This window comes from Akebia trifoliata, chromosome 10 (assembly GCF_017979445.1).
Source record: "Akebia trifoliata isolate Shusen 1 chromosome 10, ASM1797944v1, whole genome shotgun sequence".
In the NCBI taxonomy this organism is placed as follows: Eukaryota; Viridiplantae; Streptophyta; class Magnoliopsida; order Ranunculales; family Lardizabalaceae; genus Akebia; species Akebia trifoliata.
Genome location: NC_141384.1, coordinates 20963284 through 20988254, shown reverse-complemented (window position 1 = coordinate 20988254; position 24971 = coordinate 20963284). Strand labels below are relative to the sequence as shown.

General features: G+C 35.8%; 2 protein-coding genes across 9 annotated transcripts; both read right to left on the bottom strand.

The window, feature by feature from the left end:
* Positions 1–445: 445 nt before the first annotated feature.
* Positions 446–18526, bottom strand: LOC147393247 (ABC transporter G family member 39-like). 7 transcript variants are annotated; one of them, XM_086456161.1, is made up of 9 exons: positions 18384–18523; positions 5344–5598; positions 4709–5238; positions 4407–4550; positions 4147–4250; positions 3805–3970; positions 3583–3717; positions 2305–2428; positions 448–1606 (listed from the first exon to the last, which is right to left on the bottom strand). In XM_086456161.1, the coding sequence occupies exons 4-9, from the start codon at positions 4456–4458 to the stop codon at positions 1564–1566; spliced, it is 624 nt and encodes a 207-aa protein (XP_086312287.1). In that variant the 5' UTR covers positions 4459–4550; positions 4709–5238; positions 5344–5598; positions 18384–18523; the 3' UTR covers positions 448–1563. The 7 variants fall into 7 exon arrangements, with proteins under 7 accessions (XP_086312289.1, XP_086312287.1, XP_086312290.1 ...); XM_086456164.1 differs by having other exon boundaries at positions 4709–4845; XM_086456163.1 differs by having other exon boundaries at positions 446–1606; positions 4407–4562; positions 4709–5598.
* Positions 18527–18585: 59 nt separating this feature from the next.
* LOC147393246 (uncharacterized) lies at positions 18586–23092 on the bottom strand. Of its 2 annotated transcripts, XM_086456157.1 has the most exons (4): positions 22888–23092; positions 20433–22561; positions 19472–19605; positions 18586–19380 (listed from the first exon to the last, which is right to left on the bottom strand). In XM_086456157.1, the coding sequence occupies exon 2, from the start codon at positions 22558–22560 to the stop codon at positions 20548–20550; it is 2013 nt and encodes a 670-aa protein (XP_086312283.1). In that variant the 5' UTR covers position 22561; positions 22888–23092; the 3' UTR covers positions 18586–19380; positions 19472–19605; positions 20433–20547. The 2 variants fall into 2 exon arrangements, with proteins under 2 accessions (XP_086312283.1, XP_086312282.1); XM_086456156.1 differs by having other exon boundaries at positions 20433–23092.
* Positions 23093–24971: the final 1879 nt, after the last annotated feature.

The window sequence follows — 24971 nt, the reverse complement described above, 5'->3', positions numbered from 1 at the left end:
TAGAAATTTCTATGAATCTAGTTTCTAACGCAAAAAGCGGTTCGTGAATCGAATTTTTCTATAAGGAGATATTCGCGTTAAACTAGGAGGGTATCAAGGTACAATCTTAAACTTTTGCCTCGACTTCTCGGATAAATCTATACCAATTAGAAAAGATTTAGGAGTCATGTGATATAATGTTAGATAGCTCTGTGAGCCTAGTTTCTAATGCAAAATGTGGTTTATGAATCAAATATTTGTAAAAGAAGATATTTGCATTTAACTTGAAAAATATTAAAGTACAACCTCAAATTTTCTCAATGTGCATAAATATTGTCGAAAATTTATTTTTAATCATATTTTCCTAAGAATCAATGTCTTTAAATGAAAGTTGAACCTTAAAGCACATTTTGGTTATTTTTACAATTATTCGTAAAATTTTCCATTTTCACCGATTTTATCTCGTTCAACTCGAACATTTCAAGAACAATGAAAGTATTTCTGAAACATTCTAAAAGTGTGGGACTCACAAGGGGTATTTTTTTTATCATTTAATTAATTTTTCTCAAATTTGGTGAACGGTTTCATCTGATCACAATGTAACTCTTTCTACATCTCAAAGTCTTATTTTCTCAAACATCGCGAGGTCTCTAAGTCATTGAAACGTGTGGCAATCCTGAACGTACGTGCTTTCCATGTCGAGTGTAAATACGCGACAATCCTAAGCATACATAATTTCTAAGTTGTACATTTTGAAAAAAGATAATGGAGTAAGACTAGGAAAAGAAATTAAAAAGGACTCCTCACAAATTTTTGTCTCTTGCATTTACTATACGCTCATTATTAGGGATCCATTGCAAACGGATGACGAATTGTCAAATTAGACAGTCGTAAATATAGGGTATCTACAAATACCGTCCAACCAACCTTGATAACGCTAATGGTGACAGCATGCCCAAGAGTATTGGCCACTCTGACTCCAAGAGAGCTTTTCCCTTCGTCGATGCACACAGAAGCAACCAGGGGACGAGTTAGGCCAAACCTACTTAAAGTAAACTTTCATGCAACTTGGGGGCAACATGAAGTACCAAAATACCACCCAAGTCTCATAAGACATCGGCCACAAGGAGAGTAATCACTAGCAAGATAGGTGTTGCAAAAACGATAAGGCGGTTGAATACTAGAGTAAGATCCTTAGGTCGATCATGCAAACGTGGATGCTATTGGAAGGGATGAAGTTGACAAGCTTCTCAAAAAATAAAGAGAAGGCAGAACAGCTCACCTCCGGAAGGTACAGATCAGTGGATTAAAAGACGTTCCTTACCATGCAAAATTTCTAAATCACTCCATTTATCAAAGAGATCATGCAACCAGGCATATCAAGGAATTTCAACATGCCAAAGCTCAGCATGTGTTCCATGGAACACGGACCCCATCAATCACCTCTATCACTACCAGCAAGTGATGATTCTACAGGAGGAAAATGAGATTTTACTTAGTCGAGCCTCCTCGACAAGTCTCTAAGGGGCGGCTGGGCAGCTTTTACCTGGAAGAGACAGTTACAAACCAAGTCGGTAGCATCCTTCAATCATCCCGGCAAGGCCTCTCTTGTTCAATTTGTTGGCAGCTGAAACCAAAATCAAGGCACAAACACCTTGTTCAATTTAACAAGAGAACTTCCATTAACACCCAAACTTTTACTTATTACACGCTAAAAATTTCTTAAATTATTTATCACACCCAAATTAGAGATTAAAACACACTCTTCCAACATTACCAAGGTTTGGCCCAAATCATAATCTCAACATCGTTTGGTCTAGCAACAAAAAAAACCCCAAGAGTGTCTCACCCCAACTCTTACTTAATTCTCAACCATTAACTTATTTGCATTATTTGTAATTGAGTTGAAATTAGTAAAAGTTGGGGTACCAACAACAGCTCTGTTTAACAAACAGGCTATAATGGCTGAGAATAATTATCAAACAAAAACTAAAACAAACCAAAAGACAACAACAAACCCAAGAGCAAAATTAAAATACAGCTATATAGAAAGCACAAAAAAGGTGAGGAGACCTAACAGATTATAAAGGTCGTGAATAATGCTGAAGTGACCTCAAGATTGGACCTCACAAATGCACACCCTAATGTGAAAGTGTATGGGAACCATAGATGCTTTTCCTCGACATATGAGTGAAAAATCGTCTATGGTTCCTATCCACTTTCACATCAAGATGTGATATGAGGTCCAATCCTGAGGTCACTCCAGCACGACTCAGGTTATTTCTCTCTGAGCCAAAGTGACCATAATAGCCTCGTCATCCGCACCATCTGCGTACAGGAACATGTGACCTATACCATAGGAGCTTTCCATTGATGTAGTGTTGCAGAGTTCCAAAACCAATCATGATGTCGCGACGAAGTAGAATACAACTTGCTGCTTTATTCAAACCTGAGGAAACAAAAAGAATTTACGGATTAGAGCCACAGTAACATTCTTAAACTACAACTCATAAATAAATTCTGAATCAGTAAAAAGTAAGATTTATCACAAAAAAAAAAGGTCAAAAGCTTGTGGCTTGAAGTTCTGTAAGATGACCAAATGAGCACATATATACCAAAGAGGAAAACTAACTGCAAAGACTTCAAAGACAACACTTTTAGAAGAAAAGTTCATAATAAATTTCAACGGAAGTCTTACATTAAGCATGAAAATCATCCAGAATTGAAAAAGGTCTGCACGCTAGTCAATCAATCTTTGAAACCTAACTTCGAATGGATAATGGGAGAATCAGATCCTTTATCTATTGTCACCAAATCTCAGCTCTTTTAGTGATTGATTAAGAAATTCAGAAGCTCACTGTGAGAAAAATGAGGAAAGGTGAGCAAATGGTACTGTACAAGGTCTGGCTCTAGCACTGCTTTGACAGAAGAAGATGTTTGGATTAAGTCGCGCTTCGATTACAAACCTCTTCCTTTTTAGTTATGAGAAAAAGGAAAAGAATATCAAAGGATTATCTAGCCATTGAAAAGACCACAATTTAAGGATTTCATGGTAGATTGAGGGAAGGAGAGTGTCATTGCCCTTCAAACACTACTACAACTCTAGCCTAGCCACTGGCCTTCGGCAATATTCAACTTCAGTAGCCAAGATTCTGTTTCTTTTAATTTATGCCACAATATCAAAAAAACCAAAAGAACAATGTAGTATAGGTAGTATTGCAGAAATCAAATGCAAAAACTACGATAGTTTTTTCAATTTACCCATGTTGCAATTGATCAGGAAGCTTTTAATGTGCAGTTCGCTACAAATTAGACTTGATTAAGGGGCCTTCGCTTCATTGACAATATATTAAACAACCCATTTTCTGATGACTTTAATTTTGTCATAAAATTATAAATAGTAGCGATTGTGCACTGTAAGCCGGGCAAAGGACGAAATGGATAAATATTTCGTTTAAATCTATTATCATTGTTGGGATTTAGGAAGGACTCCAACTTTGGTTTTACCATCTGTTTCTGATAATCTTGTGATCAAATGTCAGATAAAACTTCAAATTATACTCAAACCTTCAAACAACAAAAGATGGATGGTGAATCTCAAACCTTCAGACATTGGAGTAGTGGATGCTGAACTGATTTCTGTAGTCTTTGAACTATGTTCTCCATTGGTGGATGACTTCACCATTCTCTTCTTGCCATCATACTTATCCATGATTATAGCTTTAGAGCCACTAAAAGCTACAATTCAGTTGTAGGAAAATATTTAGCATAGGTTTCTTATTTCATGGCAGAAACCAAATTTAGTAAATCAGGGTAGTGACTTACGACTCAAATGAGTTAAAGCTGCGATAAAACAAGCATTAAAAAGAAGAGAAAATCCGAAGAGTGCTCCGATACATATCCAATACCAATACTCTTGCACGAACATGCCTCTGGCTCTCAAAAGCATCTTTCCAACTGTGGATTCAGAAATGCTGGGGTCAATGATGGGCTGTATCAGATAAACAAAACCACAGTCAACTGTGGATAATGACTTCTCTCAAAAGAATGAAAAATGCTTGGTCTACAAAAGCTTAAAAGATGTATGTATATAACAAATGATAAAATGATGGTTTATTCAAATGAAAAAAATGAGAAAATCATTGTCAAACTATAAGGAGATCTTACAGTGCTCCATCTTTTATCAAGAAATCCATTGATGGCTAAGGCGTTCTGTCCATACATCATAGGAGAAGCATAATATCCCCATTTCATCCATGGAACAATATCATCTTCAAGAATAGAAAAAAAAAAGCTGTTTAGAATCACATGAAAGAATTCTTTATTTACCTAATATCAAATAGGACCTACCACTCTCTTGTGTCACATTGGTACAAACAAGAGCTTAGTTCAACCAAAATATCTGAAGTGAAGAAAAAACTGCAAACCTTTTGCAATGATGAAGCCTCCAAGCACAAAAGCCAGTAGCAGGGTGAACATACCAAGTATGTTTGCAAATACGTCTGTTCTTCCTATTGTTGCAATGAACCGAAATAGAGTGCTACCTGGCGTACACCAACGAATGCCAAGAACTGCCGGAAAAACTTGAATGTGTTGAGAAATGTCAAAACATAATACTTTGGATCATATGCCATCATCAGATTTCAATGATTATTGACTCCACAAAAACATAATTGAATGAAAAGAATACACTTGTATGGTATGTCATATGAAGGACCATAACATTTACCTGTTGGCAGTGGGAGCAAACCCAATCGTGTAATACGTAAGAATGACCCATATCCCTACTTCCATAACTGAGAAGAGGATTCTGAGGAGCCAAATTGGTAACCCAAAAGCCCATGCAGGGTAAAACAACAAATCTCCCTGTTTATAATACACAGGAAGCCTTAAAACAGTCATTGCAAGCTCTGCCATTCCATTAAACATCACATTAATCAGACTAAAAAACAATGCTCCATAATATTTTCCTCCGTCAGCTACTTGACCATGTTTCATCTTTGTTCTCAAGAACACTGTCATAGCAAATATATAGATGATTGTTATCTGGGTAGTTTTGAATATGTATACGAACGAATTCCGCTTCATTAACATCCACTCCTGAGAAAAACATGCCTTGAAGAGTTCCCAGTTGGAGATGCCATACTTGTCTCTTTCTAAGGTAGCTAGATGGGCTCTAGATTTATTGTAAGGAATTCTAAGATCTTCTTAAAGTTTGTTGACCAATGTTGAAAGATGTGAAGGATTGCACGAATTCAGCTGCCGATATGTATCGGTAAGGTTAGTTTTATATTTCTCATTCCGCATAGTATATTCCATAAGGAAGGCAAACACATAGTGAAGATGCTAGGGATAAGTAAGTACCAAATAACTTTTCTTGCTTTAAACTGAGGACGAGCTCTTTATCTTTTGCAAGAAACATTTTCAGGTTTATGGGCTGTAATACTTGAAGCAGGAAACTGTTTCCAAGTGTTTCACCAATAGGTAAGCCATGGATGTAAAGACACACCCATAGTGCCCATTGATCTTGTGAAGTTGCTGCTGCTTCTTTAGATAAATTAGATAAAATCTGCGTCACCAGCATTTGACAATTGGAGCAATCAGAGTTGCTCCACCAGCCTGTCAGTATTCCAAAATTCCTACTTGAGACGGTTAGAAAATAGAAGGAAACCATGAATGGAAGAAAACACATAGATAGGCATTGATTCTTATAACACGAAAATTAACCTGCCATCTCCATAAACCTTAATCAAAAACTTTATTTGAATGATGTACTTTTCTTAGGATAGAAAAACGACTACAAAATTGCTAGGCGGGAATGCACAAGCGATGCATGTGTTTCTTAAGTCATGGAGTTCTTAGTTTGTTTATTCACGTTTAATTTTATTTTTTATTAATGGAGGCTTTCTGAATAATAAGAGATTTTTATACACAAGTAATATAAAAATTGTAGTAGAAGGTAAATGGATAGGTAGAATTGCTATTCTAGTTTTGTGTATACCATTCTACGTTGTAAAACATCAAGTTCCTAAGGGTATTATAGGAATTTTTCACATTGCTTAACATGAGAGCTTTATTTAGATGCAAATTTAATATGGTCACCCTTCTAAAGATATTGTGGCAAGAACTTTTTAATGGATACGATTTTTTTATTTTGTTTTGGGTAAGCAAATAGATACTACTTTTATCGAAAATCAACATATGGATTGGAATTTTGGACGTTTTAAATATCCCGACGAAAAAACAAAACTTGCTTTTTGAGAGAGATGAAAGGAGATATGCATGGATAGATATGGTTGATTATTATAAAGTAGCTTGTCACTATTGTAAATTAGGCAACTTAAGGGGTGATTATAAAAGTGTCATCCATAAACTATATATTCCTCCAAAATCCTATTATTATCATGAATATATCTTTTTCTCTCTTTCTGACTATTTTCGCATATAGGAACTTGATAGAGACACAAATTATGGAGAGAAAAAACTCAGCATCATATTGTTGAGTGATTTACTAGAGGTAAGTCCTAATTGCCTGTCCTTCCATGAAATTCCATTACATACAAGTTCGATCTTAAACACAACTGATCAGCAATCTCTTCTATATCCAAACCGGTGCTCTTTGCCCGATCTGATTTCAAGAACTAGATTAGGATTGCTCTCTCAATACTCAGCTCTATCAAAAGACAAAAGTTTAGTTTACTCAGTAAGTTTATGTAAGAAAAGTCATAATCATCAAAGCCTAACGTTCTTATAGAAGTCCATTATGGAAGGAAGAAGAAATCATCCAAATCGACCCAAAAACCATATCGGTGGTAGGGAAGAACTAAAACAAATCATGGAAGATAAACATCATCAAAGCTTTATCTCAAAATTTCAGGGGTCGGCCGGACAGATCTCACTCCTTCATTTAATCTAAGTCAATTTTTTTAGTAAATATAAGTGTGCTCATAACCACACTCACTACCTCAGAGCAGTGCTTCTTGTTATTCCTCTCATTCCTTTATAACCAATTATGGAAGAAAAAAAATGAAGCAAAAAAAAAATATATATATATATATATATATATGGGAATGTTCAGCACCCTAAGTTTTACCACACACTTTAACAAACGTTTTTTGTCCTACATGGGTTAGAAGTTTTGGAATGGGCTGATTTTTGGTGAGGATGATCTCTATGATTAGAAGATCATCCTCCCCAAAAATCAGCCCATTCCGAAATGTTTATCCCCATGTTTACACGTTGAAAAATCGTGGACCGTCCATTTTTTGTAAACCATTTTTGATGGGGTTAGAAGTTTTGGAATGAGCTGATTTTTGGTGAGGATGATCTCCTCACCATAGAGATCATCCTCACCAAAAATCAGCCCATTCCAAAACTTCTAACCCATGTAAGACAAAACGCGTTTGTTAAAGTGTGTGGTAAAGCTTAGGGTGCTGAACGGGACCCTATATATATAGGGTCGCGTTATTACGACCCCCATTACGACCCCCTTTGCGACACACCTTTTTGTCTTATATGGGTAAAAATGTTTGGAATGGGCTGATTTTTTGTGAGGATGATCTCCGTGATGAGGGGATCATCCTGGCAAAAAATCATCCCATTCCAAAACTTCTAGACCATCCGATTTTTGTTGAAAAATTATAGACCGTCCAATTTTTGCAAATCAATTTTGATGGGGTTAGAAGTTTTGGAATGGGATGATTTTTTGCCAGGATGATCCCCTCATCACAGAGATCATCCTCACAAAAAATCAGCCCATTCCAAACATTTTTGCCCATATAAGACAAAAAGGTGTGTCGCAAAGGGGGTCGTAATAACGCGACCCATATATATATATATATATATATATATATGTTTATTAGAAATTTAGAAAAACAGAAAAATCCCAATCCCAAATTGGGAAGGGATTCAAAGGCCTTATATCCACATAGAGTACATCCATCATTGAATCAATGACCACAATATGATCTATCATGAGAAAGGAATTGAAGAAACTAGACCACAACGTGCATGTGTCATAAAATTAAAAAACAATAATATGAAGATTGAGACTAACTAGAGAAGTTGCACAGAATTTATATATTTATCATAAATATCCTAAAATTAAAAAAGTTAATAAAAGAGTTTAAAATCTATACTTCATACCAGTTTTATGGGTCACACATCTTCTTCACAGCTTTACAGATACCAACCCCAGTCCAATATAGCAGGATTCAACTATTTATAGCCTGAGGAATATGGTCAAAATTCTCTTGGTGTTTTAGTCCATCATATCTCCTAGATGTGTCTCCCTTACACAATTGTCACTCAGCACAAACTTAAGACTCTTCGTGGCAACAGGGAATCTCTTCATCTTGCCTACTGACTTTGCATGGTTTAGAATAGCAAAAGAAACCATGTTGGGTTTACATCCAATTATGTACATCTCTTTCAATATCAGGATGACTTCCCACAACTCACTTCTTTGAAGCATGGCATTCAAAATGGGATTGAATGTACCAATACTTGGGACAAGTCCACATTCCAATATCTGATCCCGAAGATGAAGGACAACAGATAACTTTATCTTCACCACCACCAAAACCTTATCCCAAAAATTACAAACTACTAATTCATTAGCATAAATAAAAAATGATTATCTAATAATAATATTATTTACAATTTATCTTCACCACCACCAAAACCTTATCCCAAAAATTTGGGGACCACTAAACAAACATTTTGCCTCTATTCAATTCTGTGTTCATATTCACTCTTGTTATGTCAATCCATGTCTTTCTGTTTCTTCCTCTCGTTCTTTTAGAACCCTAATTTACATGTTCATTCTAATTGGGGATGTAATCAGTGTTTGTCATTCATGATCAAACCATCTCAATCGACTTTCTATTAATTTATTGCATATTGGGGCTACTACTACATTTTCTTTTTTTTTAAAAGTACTACTACATTTTCACAAGTGCCTCCATCTCTAATTTTTCTCTCTTTCCACTCATTTATCTCAGGATCCTCATCTCTGCTATGCTCATATATTGTGTTGACTCCCTCACTAACCTCACCAACTAATACTACATCCTAAGCAAACAATATACATAAAGGGACCATTTGTTTGCCAATGAATTTTGAGTTGTTCCATGCAAGGTTTAAAATGTCACATCGATTGAATTTTGAGTTGTTGCCATACTATGTGTGCTCTTTAGTTTCCTCTAGACTCCTAGTTCTTAAGTTGCTTGTCTAGTCTTCATATAATAATTTCTGAAATAATCCCACCACATTTCCTTCATCTCATCATATTTAACCAAGCCTATCATCCTCTCCATTAGTGCATCTAACATGATGTCCGTTTTCAATTTCCTTTTCTCTAATTTGTATCAGCTTGCAGATGTCACTTACCAGTCCTTTTGCCTTTTTTAGCATTATCTTGTTAAGTTCTCTCCATTTCTATTCATTTGTCAAGTCTCATAAAAGATCACATTTTTTTTCTTCAAAAGCCATCTAAACTTCATCATTCCACCAAATTCCCTTATCCAATGCATTATATAATTAGTATTCTGAACGTGTTGGCACTTCATTTAATCATTTATGTACTAATCAGTTAAATAAAAACTAAAAATATAAGTATTTTATTATTAAAAATCAGAAGAAAAAAAATACATGCATATATATATATATATATATATGGGTCCCGTTCGGCACCCTAAGTTTTACCACACACTTTAACAAACGCGTTTTGTCCTACATGGGTTAGAAGTTTTGGAATGGGCTGATTTTTGATGAGGATGATCTCTATGGTGAGGAGATCATCCTCACCAAAAATCAGCTCATTCCAAAACTTCTAACCCCATCAAAAATGATTTATAAAAAATGGACGGTCCACGATTTTTCAACTTGTAAACATGGGGCTAAACATTTTGGAATGGGCTGATTTTTGGGGAGGATGATCTTCTAATCATAGAGATCATCCTCACCAAAAATCAGCCCATTCCAAAACTTCTAACCCATGTAGGACAAAAAACGTTTGTTAAAGTGTGTGGTAAAACTTAGGGTGCTGAACATTTCCCTATATATATATATATATATATATATATATGGGAGCAGTTCGGAGGCCCTAAAGTTTGCCCAGTTTCTTACCAAGTTTTTTAGTCCGTTAGATATATCTACATCCGACGGTTCGGACAAGTAAACGATTTTAAAGTAAATCAGTTTTTTAATTTTTTTAAAACTCCCTCATATTAACTCTCTTCTTCTCTCTCTGTTATACCAAATTACAGAATCCAAACGAAGAGAAAAGAATCCAAACAAAAACCTCTCTCTCTCTCTCTCTCTCTCTCTCTCTCTCTCTCTCTCTCTCTCTCTCTCTCTCTCAAGTTTCAGTTCAAACGACCCCTCCCATCTCTCCCTCTCTCTCTCTCTCTCAAGTTACATTTCGAACGACCGTCAGATCTCACCGTCTTCTTTACTCTCTCAAGTTAAGTTCGGAGCCATCGTCATCTCTCTCTCAACCCTCTCTCGTCGTCGCCGTCACCGTCAATCTCTCTCAAGTTCGATCGAATGGGTATTTCTTTCACTCTAGAGTCTTAGGAAAATCGATTGGGTTTTTTATTTATTGTAGTTGTTGAACTTGAAAGATAATGTGGATGGGTTTTTTTTGAAACTTAAACGATTTGAAAGAAATTAGGTTTTTTTTTTTTTTTTTGGAGGGGGGGTTGTAGTTGTTACAGAATCCCTCTTTCGCATCAATGGTCCCCTGGGCCATTTTGGAGCCAAAGGCAAAACTCTTTGGGATGTTCATCTTCTCTTGTAGTGTTTAGGAGTAGAACTAAAGGGAAATCTATTCCCTAAATTTTCTTTTTCTTTTGTACAATTTCTTTCCTTATCAAAGAAAAATTGTTAGAGCAAAACTTCAAACAACAAAAATTAGAGGTGTTAAAACTGGAATATTGGATAAAATATGGTCATTGTAGAAGTAACAGACAATAGGAGGTCCAAGGTCGCTAAGTAGGAGCAGGAACAAAATTATGAAGTGAGGGAAAACATCAAGTAGAAGATACTTGCAGCTAAGGTTGTAGCATGCTGGAAATTCTCATCCTATTATCTCTATCTTGCTTGTTACTTTGCAATGAAAACTTTGGAAAGCATTATAGCATTCAATATTAGAAATTCACTTTTATTAGGTGGTTCTGTATAGATTTTTTTATTTATTTTAATTTTCTTATTTTATTTAGTATAGATAAAATATACTACAATACATTAATACAATCGGCATTTTTGCCTTCTCAAAGGATGCATATCAAACACCCCTTACTCGTGTTAGACACTTTGACACACATGCCTGTGTCCTTGTTACCTAACACAACACAACAGTAGTACGAAGGATCATATGGTTTGAAGGCTCTAAAAGGTGAGGGGAGGCCAAAAAGGGACGGGGACTGAAGTAGTGAGGAGTGATTTGAAGAATTCTGTCTTAGAAGACAGGCTCTAGATAGAATTGAGTAGAGGAACACGATTTGTGTTGCCAACCCCATTTAGTTGGGATAAGGCTTATGAATTATGATGATGATGATTAACTGAGATATATTTTATAAACGAAATATAATTATTATTAGCATGCTATCACTTTAAACTCATGTTATTGGGTAGACATTTTTTTTAGGTGCCTTCTTTTAACTGTTGTAGCTTCACTCTTCAATTATACTATTGTTTTGGTGTTTCTACTTGAGAAATTTATACTTTTAAATCTGTCTAAATGTGTTGACCGTAGTCAAAATACAACTCTAATTTCAGTTTCATTTATGCATCAACACCTAGGTATTTCTCTTTAATAGGTAAGCTGGGATCAAATTCCATGGCCTCGCTGTTCTGAGACATACTTCAACATTCACTATCTCATAGTCTATCTAAATCTCTGACGGTTGAGCTTCATGAGGAAAGAAGACAGGCAGAGACAAATAGTTAAGTTGTTTCATGGATTCAGATGCATGGGAAGGAGCATGGATGTGCTGTCATGGTCATCTGGATGTAGTTTCAAAACAAGATCACCACATTTCTCTGAAAAGGAACAGAACCACCTTGAACAAGCATCGTCAAACCATATACAAGGATGACTTGGGCAAGACCGCAGGATCAAATAAATACTCGTTCTTGCAAGCTCTCTCTACATCCTAAATGCCAATATGGTGGGCCTATACAGGTATTCTTTGCTTGGTTTAGATGTACCAAAATTGTTGTTATCATTGATGTACACTAAACCTTATTCATTCTCTTCAATTATTTATTTATTTATCTGATTTACCTATGGGTACCATTGTAGGAAATTTCTACGGGTACTGTCGTAAGAGATTTCTCTAAATGGTACTAAGGATCTTGCTTATTCCAACCTAAAATGAATTATCTGATAGAAAATAGTCTGCTAAGAAAGGTGTACAATGTCACGGGAATGCAGAGTGGTCTGAGGTTTCTCCCTTTCATGAGTACATCCAAACTTTCCAACTGATATAGTTTTCTTTTTGGTCTTTATCATCTTTGATGGATTTTCTTTCTTCGTTTTATCCTTTGTGATCTTCCTGCCCTTGTAAGTTTTCCTCTATGCTGGATTTAGGTATATTGATTGTATCTTTTGCAGCATTAGGATATTTCTTGTGGCCTTGGAAGAAAAGACCCAGGGCTGTAATGCCACCCATCGCTAGGTCTTTTCTGAACTACACTCTTCATTCATCGGTAACTAGGGAGTATAATTTTGTTCCAACAAGAACTATTTCAGATGAACTTCAGTCAATGTTCTCTATAGATCACATACCTTTCTATAGTGTTGTACATATAGATGCTGATGCTGCCACCTTTTGAGGGGAAGAAGGGATTTTGTGTTCCACGTCTCCCTCTGCTGACAAGATGTTGATATCCAATTTCCAAAGCTTAATCATTTCTTTTTGTTTTTGTTTGCTAGGCAAGCAACGGTTAGTGGTCAGCAGAGGTGAAGGAGGATTCAATGGGTCTTGAACCCAGTTCATGGTATCAACACTCAACGAGCCTTACGAACGTTGACACCTTCAACAGCTCATAATTTCTCATTATAATGAACACCATAGAATGCTGAACCCATCAGAAACACACACAAAAGAAAACCTAAGGTTTCCCAATGGAATTGGATCCAATGTTTGATAGAAGAATTCTTTGGAAATGTATCTTATTGTTGTTGCTTACATGAAGTTTGTTGAGCTGCAATGGATAACAATGGCGGGAAGGATTCTCTTTTTCTAAAAGATTATCATGAAGCCCTACCCCCGTTTGCAATCTTTTGGGAGATACGTAAAGAGAGGAATAAGAGGATTTTTTAGAACAAATACAGGTAGTGATGCATATTATTCTCTCTATTTTTAGTCTTTTACTGTTGAGAGTTTCCAATGGGAGTGGGTTTGTACTATCTCTGCTGTAACTATGGAGTCTAGTTGTATTTCTTTTGGATTGGTCACCTTGACCGCCTTGTATACTTTAATATAATATATATTTTTTACCTATAAAAGTAAATAAATTATCTAATTGTTACAACTCAAGTTTTTTCAACACGACTTTTTTTACTTAGCATCATCCTAGGAATTGGATAGTTTGTCAAAAAAATGTTCTTGTAACACCCAATTTTTTACAAGAGGAGATCCACCATTTAGTTCAGTTTCTGTTTCAACTCTAAACAGAGCTGATGATTAGTCTCAAAAAATTTCTTTACCTTCAATAGTCTGGAAAATTAGTCGAAAGCTGACTGAAGTTCATGGGAAGCTAAGTTCAAATATTGACATGTTTTATAACTCGAATAAATTCAATTCAATTTAAAAATAAATAAATAAATAAGTTTTATAACTTGAATAAAATAATTATTAGTGGAGATAATCAGAAAGATCCCTCCCAAAGCTTTCTAATGAATTTATATTTACACAAGCTTCACAGACTGCACAGAAGGAGTTCTTTGGTGGGGAATTGTACTTTGTAGGTCAAATGCCACATCTCTGACAACTCAAAAAAATGGAAACTTGAAGTGCAACATCCTCTTTGGTGATCAGCTCAAAGACACAAACATCTCCTTCTACAACATTATTTTCCTTTACAAATGCAGCCCAACCATCAGAAAAATAATTGGGCAGGCCAGCTTCTCCCATCAAAAACCCTCAGTGTGAGATTGTCAGGATTCTTTGTGAAATATGTCTTCATGAACTGAAATGGCACATTCTGCACAAGTAGGAATATTTGCTTCTTACACCAAAGTCAATTGAATGCAAATTGACAACAGAAGCTTGTGAAACAATCTTAAGCTTTTCCCATTCTTTGGGTTTACAATCTTCAAGCCGTATAGCAAAGCTGGTCCAGTTCTCTTAAGATATAAAGCATAGGCAAGGTACAATAGGATGTTTGTTCATCTTGGTTTCATTCCAACATAGCCTTGGAATGGCGAACTTCAACTTCTCAAGAACATAATTCTCATTATCATTTGAAGCAACCCTTATAGTTGACAAAGTAGCAATAAGAACGCAATTCTAAGAAAACTTCCCAAAATGTATGAATTAAACCAAAGATCTATCGAAGGGAATTACATTCACCATAAGAATACCAAACACACAAAGAACAAATTTGGCTTTCAAACAAATTCCATGGTGAGATGTCTAGGTAATTTCTAACATAGATAGAGTCCAAATCAATTTTGAAATGTCAACCCGAGAATCGTGAATTTGTGATCATCAAAACATCCACATTTAGATCAATCTATACATGAACCCATTCACACAAATATCTTTCCCTACAAAATTTTCTAGAACTCCAATACCATCTCAGACACAAAGACGAAGTAATTCGCCTTCCAATAACACTATCAAATTTTCCTTACAAGATCAATGTACTCCCCCGAAATGATCAGCTTCAACTTCTCAAGAATCGAATTCCAATTGCCATCCAAACCAACTCTAATAGGTGAAATAGTCGCAATTAAAACATAATTCTCACCACTCCCCACATCTATTTCATACAATTCCACGAAAACCTCCCTAAATTCATGAATCAAACAATTGTAAAACGATTTGACCAAGGGGATTACATTCACCACAAGAATCCCACTCTCACTAAGCCAATTTAACAGTTAAAAGCACTGGTTTTCGAATAAATTCCAATGGTGGGGCACCTAGGCCATTTCTAGCATCACTCGAGTCCAAAATCAACCATTATAACATCGACAGATGAATCACGATCATCAACAATATCCAGATTTTGATCAACCTCTACATCTTCAGTACCCACATTTCCACATATACCCTTTCTTGCAAATTTTTCCAATACTCTAATACCATCTTCTACGTAAACCCAAAGTAATTCGCCTTCAACCAACCCGAAGTATCGCTTGGCAACCTTTAGAACCATGTCATCACTCTCCACCCCAAAGACTTTAAACCCAAATTGGGCTTGCAAGAATGTAAGCAAGACTCCACCACCAACCCCAACACAGAGAACCCGTGGCCTAGAATCGGAATTAAATTGTTCCTCGAGATATGGTGCAATCAAAGATAGACTAACCACCATGGGTGGCAAGTAAGGATGAACCAAACAACTCATATCATGCCAAAACTTCACTTCTGATTCTGAATGTAATGTATCGGGAACGAACTTGAGAGTGAAAGAAATACCCGTTCGATCGAACTTGAGAGAGATTGACGGTGACAGCAAGAGAGGGTTGAGAGAGAGACGACGATGACTCTGAACTTAACTTGAGAGAGTGAAGAAGACGGTGAGATCTGACGGTCGTTCGAAATGTAACTTAAGAGAGTGAAGAAGACGGCGAGATCTGACGGTCGTTCGAAATGTAACTTGAGAGAGAGAGAGAGAGGGAGAGATGGGAAAGGCCGTTCGAACTGAAACTTGAGAGACAGAGAGAGAGGTTTTCGTTTGGATTCTTTTCTCTTCGTCTGGATTATGTAATTTTCTCTTCGTTTGGATTCTGTAATCTGGTATAACAGAGAGAGAAGAAGAGAGTTACTATGAGGGAGTTTTTAAAAAATTAAAAAACTGAAGAGGGGGTGTTCTGTAATTACAGAACATTTTTACTTTAAAATTGTTTACCTCATCCGAAACGTCGGATGTAGATATATCTAACGGACCAAAAAACTTGGTAAAAAACTGGGTAAACTTTAGGGCCTCCAAACCACTCCCTATATATATATATATATATATATATAATATATATATATATATATATATATACACACAATGGTATTTAAACATAGTGTCAGTAGCATGTGTCATTTAAGCATGTGCTTTACGTATTTATGGACCCTTTACAAGCCCTTGCATGCCTAATATGAATGTCCATCCCCAACAACCAGAATCGTATGTATGGGAGTATTATAATTAATGCCATAGTATTATGTTGTACGCCCAATATCTTTATTATTTAGAGACATTGGTATCTAAAATATTGGCTAGGATGGAGACAGCAGAATGCAAAGGTGGATGTGGTTGTGATCATTCAATTTTAATTTTCCATGCACTCGTCTATTTTGCTTACATCTTGTTCTTTTTTTGTAGCTATAAAAAAATTTATTAGGAGCTAAAATGCGGAGTCAAAGATAGGAGATTGAGCAGACTAGCCTAGAGAAGAAAAATAAAACAAAAACACAAAAACTCCGAAAGGGAGCCCAAACAAAAAATTCAGTCAAGATCCTTATAGAGAAGCTCCCACCTAAAATGAAAATCTTCAAAAAATTAGACCCTCAAAATCCTAAAAAGCTTTACACCAAAAGAACCAAAACCTTGAAATGGAGATGATGATTTCTTGTATGGGATGCTCTTCTTCAAAATCCCAGATATTCCGCTCCTTTCAAATTTACATGGCAAAAGGAATCAAACTCCAAAGGATCCTCTCCTTAAATCGAAAGACCGAACTGTCAACTATGAATCAAGGAAGCTATAGAACTAGGAAAGTACAAATGAAAATTGAATAGGAAAATGAAATGAGACCAAACCTCATGAGAGAAAGCACGTTGAATTAGCAAATGATTGAGATCGATAAATTCACCATTGACACTTTACATACAACAAAAATTTGCAGAGATCATGCCCTAAACAATAAAATTTTCCATGGTTAAAATTTTTCCCAAAGATGACGATCACAAGAAAAAAAAAAACCTTAGATGGAACCTTTGGCCCTAGAAAAGTATAAAAGGAAAAGTAAAAAGGGGGACACTGGACGAGGCATGGTAAAAAGGTTTGACATAGAAGACTTCATCCTGATTACTTAACCAAATCCAATGTTCTACTTCCACATGATAAATGGAAGTGGAAGAGGTGCCACTAATAAGAGGAGATACTAACTCTACCTCCCAATCATTGAAGTTCCCTATAATTCAAAAATCCCAATATAAGTCTTTCCGCAACCTAAATGATTAGATTCTAAACGGGCACGCTTGTCTTAGATAAAATTGAGAATAGATTTGGAAATTGGGCTTTAGTGGGCGTCAAACCACACTAACGGTCCTCCCAAAACCCAACTCTGCTCCCTTTTCCCACATTAAAACCTGCCCTTTCTTGAAACTCTGGGAGAATCATAAGTATACCCTTCCACATACTATATCAAAAAGAAGATATTGTCTCACCACTCTCCCACCCAAGCGAATTAAATGCATATTTTGCCTAAATGACAGTATTCCATAAACCCTCCCTGTCCTCATCAAGCCTCCACAATCAATTTCCTAGAAGGGTAGAATACATAAGACTTAACCTTCAAGTCCCCCTCATTGTCCACTCACAGGGATTTATCCCGGCTTACCTGGTATGTGTGGTTTGTGGGGTATTGCATGTACCCAAAGGATTTGGGTAAGATATTGTGCTCTAAGAGGCCAATTGCCTTTCCCCTACTAATCAAGTCTACAGGTCCGGACACCTCCGTCATAAATAAATAGAATCTAAAGCCGGGCCCATATTCTTCTTTGATAAGCAAATTAATTTCTATTTGACTAAATGGAACTTGCACTTCCTATCCTTAACATTTCACAAAAAATCACGATATAATTTATCAATATGCATCTCCACACTCATGAGCATATAGAAGAGGGATAAAAAGTAAACATAAATGCTTTCTAACGAATTTTTATCAAGATAATCTTACTCCCTTCAACAAATGCCTCGAATTCCAAAAGCCAATTACGACTCACCATATCGATCATAAGATCCCAAAGAGCTTTTGATGCAGGAACGTTAAGCTCGTATCCGTTGGGGTCATAACAAAAACTCTCTTGTTGACTTTCTAAAATTAAGATAATATTTTAGGTTTTAATGGTTAAGTTTGATCACGTCTGATGAATCTAGGTGCGTCTTGAATGAACACAACCTGTATTATGCCCTTTAGCTGGCCAATTGAATGATCCATACTGGTTTACCTGAGCAAATGCATAAGGCAGTGCTGAATACATTCCTGCTGCTCTTTCACAGTAGAAGCCTGTTTTCTCAATTGCCACAACAGACTGCACCGCAGAAGCATTGTTGGCTCCAAAGAAAATAACAGCGGTATACATAGCTCCTAGCAGATTCAGCAGGTCTTGTTTGTTCCTAAATGAAACAGCCATGCAATTAATTTCAAATAAAAATACCCAAGTTTCCGATTGTACAATACTAGAATTTCTAACTCAAAAGTTTACTCTGAAGGCAACCATTACATTTTAGAAGCTCAAACATACCAAATCTTTAGCTTAAACAATAACCATTTTTCATAACCCAATGATAGCAAATTTGGAAAGCTATGGATGCTCAGATTGCAAGACTAATTAGAAAATCAACTTTACATTCTTCACTCATCATTGGCTGAATTGATAACATTTTTAGCAGTGACTAAACATTTGGGTTCATTTGGATGAGAATTGATTGGCAGATAGGGATCCGTAGCCAATAATAGTTAAAGCGATGATGAAAATGGTATTGGTAAGAGACTCAGATGGTTGTAATCATCTTATAGGATTGCGTTTTAACATTGGATCTCTCTTTGCTGATAGTATACATTTAAATTAACAAAAGATGTGGCTTTGCAGAAGTGAATGGAGGAACGGGTGGTAATTACTACCTCTAACACTACTACAATGGACATTCAACATCTTATTTTCTAGCCAAAACTAAATATGCATCAATAGAAAAATAAAGAACTAAAAGATTTATGCCTGGTTGCCTTTACCCCAAAAGATGAGACCAAATAGAATACCAATGACCATTGTCATGAAGAATCGGATTGCATTATATTTTGGGTTCCTCCAGTATGACCAATGTTGTTTCCAGAAACAAGCCAAGCATTGAGTTGTAAAGCTTTGCGAGTACTTAGTAGGGAAGTAAAGATCCTTGGAACCGGATGTTGGAGAACTTAGTTTTCTGATAAGTTCCTAATTTCTCCTGGAAAGGAATTAAGAGAAACATGAGTAAAGCCAGATGCAATAATCAGAAAGACAAACAATCAGATTGCAGAGTATCGAACTCGACTTACTGGTAGAGGGTAAAACTAGAAAAAATTTCTGCAAAATCCACTCCAAGTTTAGCCTCAACAGAATCAGCACTGACTTCGAGCATCCATGTAGCAAGATTATAACCATCTCTGATCTTGGGAACTCCTGGGATGGCCTGCAAAATTTTACGAATATTAGAATTCAGCCTTTTCCCTTAAAGGACCACACATAGGCTTCAAGCTACCCAAACCATTTCTTGCTTGTATGTTTATTGAATTTTATGAGTCCAAGTCATGGATAATTTGAAAAAGACAAAAGTCTAGTTTACTCAGTAAGTTTATGTAAGAAAAGTCATCATCATTAACGCCTTATCCCAAAAGTATGTGGTCGGCTAACGTTCTTATAGAAGTCCATTATGGAAAGAAGAAGAAATCATCCAAATCGACCCAAAAGCCATATCAATGGTAGGGAAGAACTAAAACAAATCATGGAAGATAAACATCACCAAAGCTTTATCCCAAAATTTCGGGGTCGGCTGGACAGATCTTACTCCTTCATTCAATCTATCTAAGTCAATGTTTCTAGTAAATAGAAGTGTGCTCATAACCACACTCACTACCTCAGTATAGTGCTTCTTGCTATTCCTCTCGTTCCTTTATAACCAATTATGGAAGAAAAAATGAAGCAAAAAAAGAAAATATGTTTATTAGAAATTTAGAAAAACAGAAAAATCCCAACTCCAACTTTGGAAGGGATTCAAGGGCCTTATATCCTCATAGAGTACATCCATCATTGAATCAATGACCACAATATGATGTAACATGAGGAAGGAATTGAAGAAACTAGACCACAACTTGTTGGTGTCCTAAAATGGAAAAACAATAATATGAAGAGTGGGACTAACTGGAGAAGTATACACAAAATTTATATATTTATCCTCAAAAAAAATATATCCTAAAAATAAAAAAGTTAATAAAAGAGTTTAAAATCTATACTTCATACCAGTTTTATGGGTCACACATCTTCTTCACAGCTTTACAGAGACCAACCCCAGTCCAATATAGCAGGATTCGACAATTTATAGCCTGAGTAATATGGCCAAAATTCTCTTGGTCTCTTAGTCCATTATATCTCCTAGATGTGTCTCCCTTACACAATCGCCGCTTAGCACAAACTCAAGAGCCTTCGTGGCAACAGGGAATCTCTTCATCTTGCCTACTGACTTTGCATGGTTTAGAATAGCAAAAGAAACCATGTTGGGCTTACATCCAATTATGTACATCTCTTTCAATATCAAGATGACTTCCCACAACTTACTTCTTTGAAGCATAGCATTCAAAATGGGATTGTATGTACCAATACTTGGGACAAGTCCACATTCCAATATCTGGTCCCGCAGATGAAGGGCAGCAGATAACTTTCCTACCTTGCAAAGGCCGTAGATAAAGGACGCACACGTAACAACATCTGGCGTCAATCCCCTGCTATGCATATCCATTAACAAATGCTTCAACAAGAAATGATTCCCCTCCCTTATGGAAGCATGTATGAGAATATTGTATGAGGTTGTGTCAGGGGAAAATCTTGTGTCCTTAAAATTCCTAAAAATTTGGTAAGCACCTCCAAGTAACCCTTTCTTGCATAAGTTGTCCATAAGCACGTTAAAACTGACTACAGTGGGCTTGGGCCCATTACTAATCATAGATTCCAAGAGCTTAAAACATTCTGAGAACTTCCCAACTGTACAGAAATACTGAATCAAACAAGTTGCACCAACTACATTAAGCTTAACATTTTCAAATTCCATGCGGTACAAGACCCTTCGGATCATTGAAGAGTCTCCCAGCTTGCATGCTGCAGACAAAATGGTATTAAAGGAGACTAAATCAGGCCCACTTGCAACCCATTGAAAACGATCGAATAGCTCCAACGCTTTGTCCAGATTTTTTTCTCTACAAAACCCCTTCAAAATTGTGTTGTACGTCATATTATTTGGCGAGAAACCCTTTTCCATCATATTCTTCATCAGGAAAAATGCTTCACTTGATCTATTATTGCAACATAAACTATGGAAATAGATATTGTAAACAGAAATATCCACTGAAGAGCTACTACATAGAACATTGAGCAAGAGCTCACTGGCAATACTGATTCTGCCAGCTTTTAAAAGCCCACCACCCAAAGCAGTGTAAGTAAATGGATCAGGAGAGAACCCCTTTTGATCCATAACCCAAAGAAGCTCACAAGCTTCTAAAATTCTATCTCGATGACAAAGAGCACGAAGAACTATATTGTACGTGATCATATCTGCATCGCATCCTTCCTTTTCCATTAAACTCAAGATGGTCAAAGCCTCTTCAATCTTCCCACCATCACCAAGAAATTTAATAATTGTAGTATAAGTGATGACATTAGGCATACACCCATCACTCTGCATCTCATGCAAAACACGGAAGGCTTCTTCCCATAACCCTTCCTTACTAAACCCATGAACCAAAGCCGTATATGAACACACATTATGAATAACACCCTTCTTCTTCAGAAAACAGAAAAAGGCCAAAGCAATATAACTCTGACCAGACTTGCACAAAGCCCATAGAATCGGATTGTAACTATAAACACTAGGAAAAAGACCTTTATCAGAAAATACAGAGAACACAAAATATGCCTCGCGAATATTTCCAGTCCTACTAAGGCTAGAAATCAGCAAATTTGATGTGTGTTTTCTCGGTGTGTAATCCAATTGCAACATCAACTCCAAAACATGAAGAGAATTTATCAATTGTTCTGATTTCAAAGATTTTCTATACAGCTTTGACAAAACTTTAAAGGACGGTACAAACCCATTTCTATACATCTCCACAGCGAAATCAAATGCATTGGATAACGTCCCCAAAGAAATTAATCCATTCAAAAGAGTGTCGTAAGTCAAGGTATTCGGTGAGGGACCAAATCTCTTCATCCCAACATAGAATTCAATTAATTCTTCAACCGAGACTTCTTTCGATTTCAAATAATAGTACATTAACGCATTATAATCATACACACTCGGTTTTCCTGGAACATTTCTCATAAGATTCAAGAAATTCAAAGCTTCTTTCCAGAAACCGGAGATTGCGCAACCTTGCATTCTACACTTCAACACATTATAATCCAAAATCAGATTTTGAGACGAGTTTCGAATGTTATTGTCAATGTTGCATATTTCGTCTGGATATTCTTGGGTTTCAATGGTACACGAAACAGAAAAGTTCAGAAATTGAGGGAAAAAACAGGTTTTTCTGAAAATTCTAGTTGAAGTGTTTGTAAGTGAAGTTGCAGAGAAAGCCATGAATTTTTTAAACATAGAAATGCTCGAATCTCTCTCTGATTTAGGAAAAATCCAAGCTTTAGCTCTGTAGAAATTCAAGGCGAGAAATTTTATTGGATTCAAGTAAGAATGGAAGAGATTCCGGACCTGAAGAGATTCTGTTTTAACTTCGATTTGAATCTTGAAGAAAAATCCTCTACGTTGAACTTTGAGAGCTCGTCTGTGGGGACAAAACCCTAGAACCAACCAGCCTTCGAAACTCTGGTTCTTCCGTGGCTGTCTCCGCTGTTAAGCGAAATTTCTTCCCTCACCTCTTCTGTACTTCTGTTCAGGGCATGGTTTTTAAACTCGGTTTCGCGTCTCATTACTTCTGTTTCTGTTTAGGGCATGGTCTTTAAACTCGGTTTCGCGTCTCGTCTCGTTCAGCTCGATACCGAGTTGACTCGGATGAGACGTCTCGTTTGACATGTCTACATTGATACAACGGTTTTTAACCATTTAAAAAATCTGAAAAATTATGAAAAAGTTAAAAAATGATCCCTATTAAAAAATGAAGTCAATAAAACATAAAATTAAACAAAAATGCATAATATATATATATCAAAATATATAAATTAAATATAAAAATTTTCTCCAAAATTTTGTTTTTTTTTTTTTTTTCACTTGATTGAAAAGATGAAGAAAAATCAATTTGGGTGAAAGAATATAGGATTAAGGACGTTTAACTCATTTGTCTCATTTAACTCGGATAAAAATTTGAAAATCTTATTTGATATGTATCATTTAACTTGTGATTTATTCATTGTTGTAAGGTCTCATTTGTCTCAGATGAGATATTAGAAAATCTCGTCTGAGACGTCTCGTATCTCACGATACGTGATTGTCTTAAATAACTTTGTGAATTGGTCTCGTTCAGTCGTTATACTGAGTTAACTCGGGCAATATGTCTCGGTCTCGAACGAGTTTAAAAACCATGATTTAAGGCAAGTAGTTATATTGAAAACTTTGTGTGAAGATATAACTTCCCAAAACGGGTTCAAATTTTTTTTTAATAAAAAATATAAAAATACAAGTCAAAAGAAACAATTATTTAAATTTATTTTAGGCACACCAGAAATCAGGTTCTATAGTGCTTCCTAATTGTATTAAAATCTTCATGAATCATTAATTTAGATAATTGCTATTGCCATACCAATTTTTACTAATGCCACACCAACTGCGCAATTCTTTGATAATTTATATAAGAATTGGTGCGGCATTAGTAAAAGTTGATGTGGCAATAGTAACTCCCTTAATTTATAAGTAAAACTGATTTATTTGTTGATTTATTTTTTAAACGACAAAGAACAATTTATTTGCTTGGCGCACACACGACTAGGAGCATCAATTAGGGTACAACTTGATTCGGTTTAAAGTCAAATTAGAATCGAACCAACATAGGTCGGTTCCACTAATTAAGAATCAGAACATAATCAAGTTCCTTTGGAACCAAACCAACCAAATCATACTAACATCGATTTGATTCGGTTCGGTTCAATGAGTTGTCAATATTCTATAAATTGTAAGTAATATTTCTCAATGAAAAATAAATATATAATAAACATAAATTTTCATATAATAAATTATTAATCTATTCATAAAAAGTCATTAGTTTATCCATAAAAGATCATTAATCTATATCTTAACTCATAAAATAATTCATAATAATTATTATATACATTTATATATATAAGGGTTTGGTTTGGTTCTATACAAGCTTGATCCAAGAATCAAACCAAATTGATCGGTTCTCCATTTTCGTAATTCGGAACTGAATAGTAACTTGTTCCAAGCCAAACCAAACTACTCTAAAACTATCGGTTTGGTTCGGTTCTCAGTTTAAATCGGACTAAGTTGCACCCCGATTGTCAATGGATCTTCTAATCATTATGGATCCGAAATAAATCCAATAAGATATAATTTATTATTGCATCGGGTCTTCATCAAATCCTAAAAAGGTGATCCAATAATAATTGAGTCGTGTTGGAGTAGTATTGAAATTGACATCGTTTGAGACATCAGTGTGGACAAAATCATAGATGCTTCTCACTAGTATCTCGATGAAAAACATCTATGATTCTATAGACTCATCCACCTCAGCAATGTTTGAAACAATGTTAATTTCAATGTTACTTCAGCATTTTCCATAATAATTTGATTATATCCAACACAAATAAATAGCTTCCATCTAA

Coding starts and splice junctions, on each gene's coding strand:
- LOC147393246 (XM_086456156.1), bottom strand. CDS start 22,776: ATGTTTAAAAAATTCATGGCTTTCTCTGCAACTTCACTTACAAACACT.
- LOC147393247 (XM_086456159.1), bottom strand. CDS start 4,458: ATGTTCACCCTGCTACTGGCTTTTGTGCTTGGAGGCTTCATCATTGCA. Junction 3,971..4,146: donor TTGATAAAAGATGGAGCACT/GTAAGATCTCCT, acceptor TATCTGATACAG/CCCATCATTGACCCCAGCAT. Junction 1,607..2,304: donor CATGTTCCTGTACGCAGATG/GTGCGGATGACG, acceptor TTTTGGTTTCAG/CTGCCAACAAATTGAACAAG.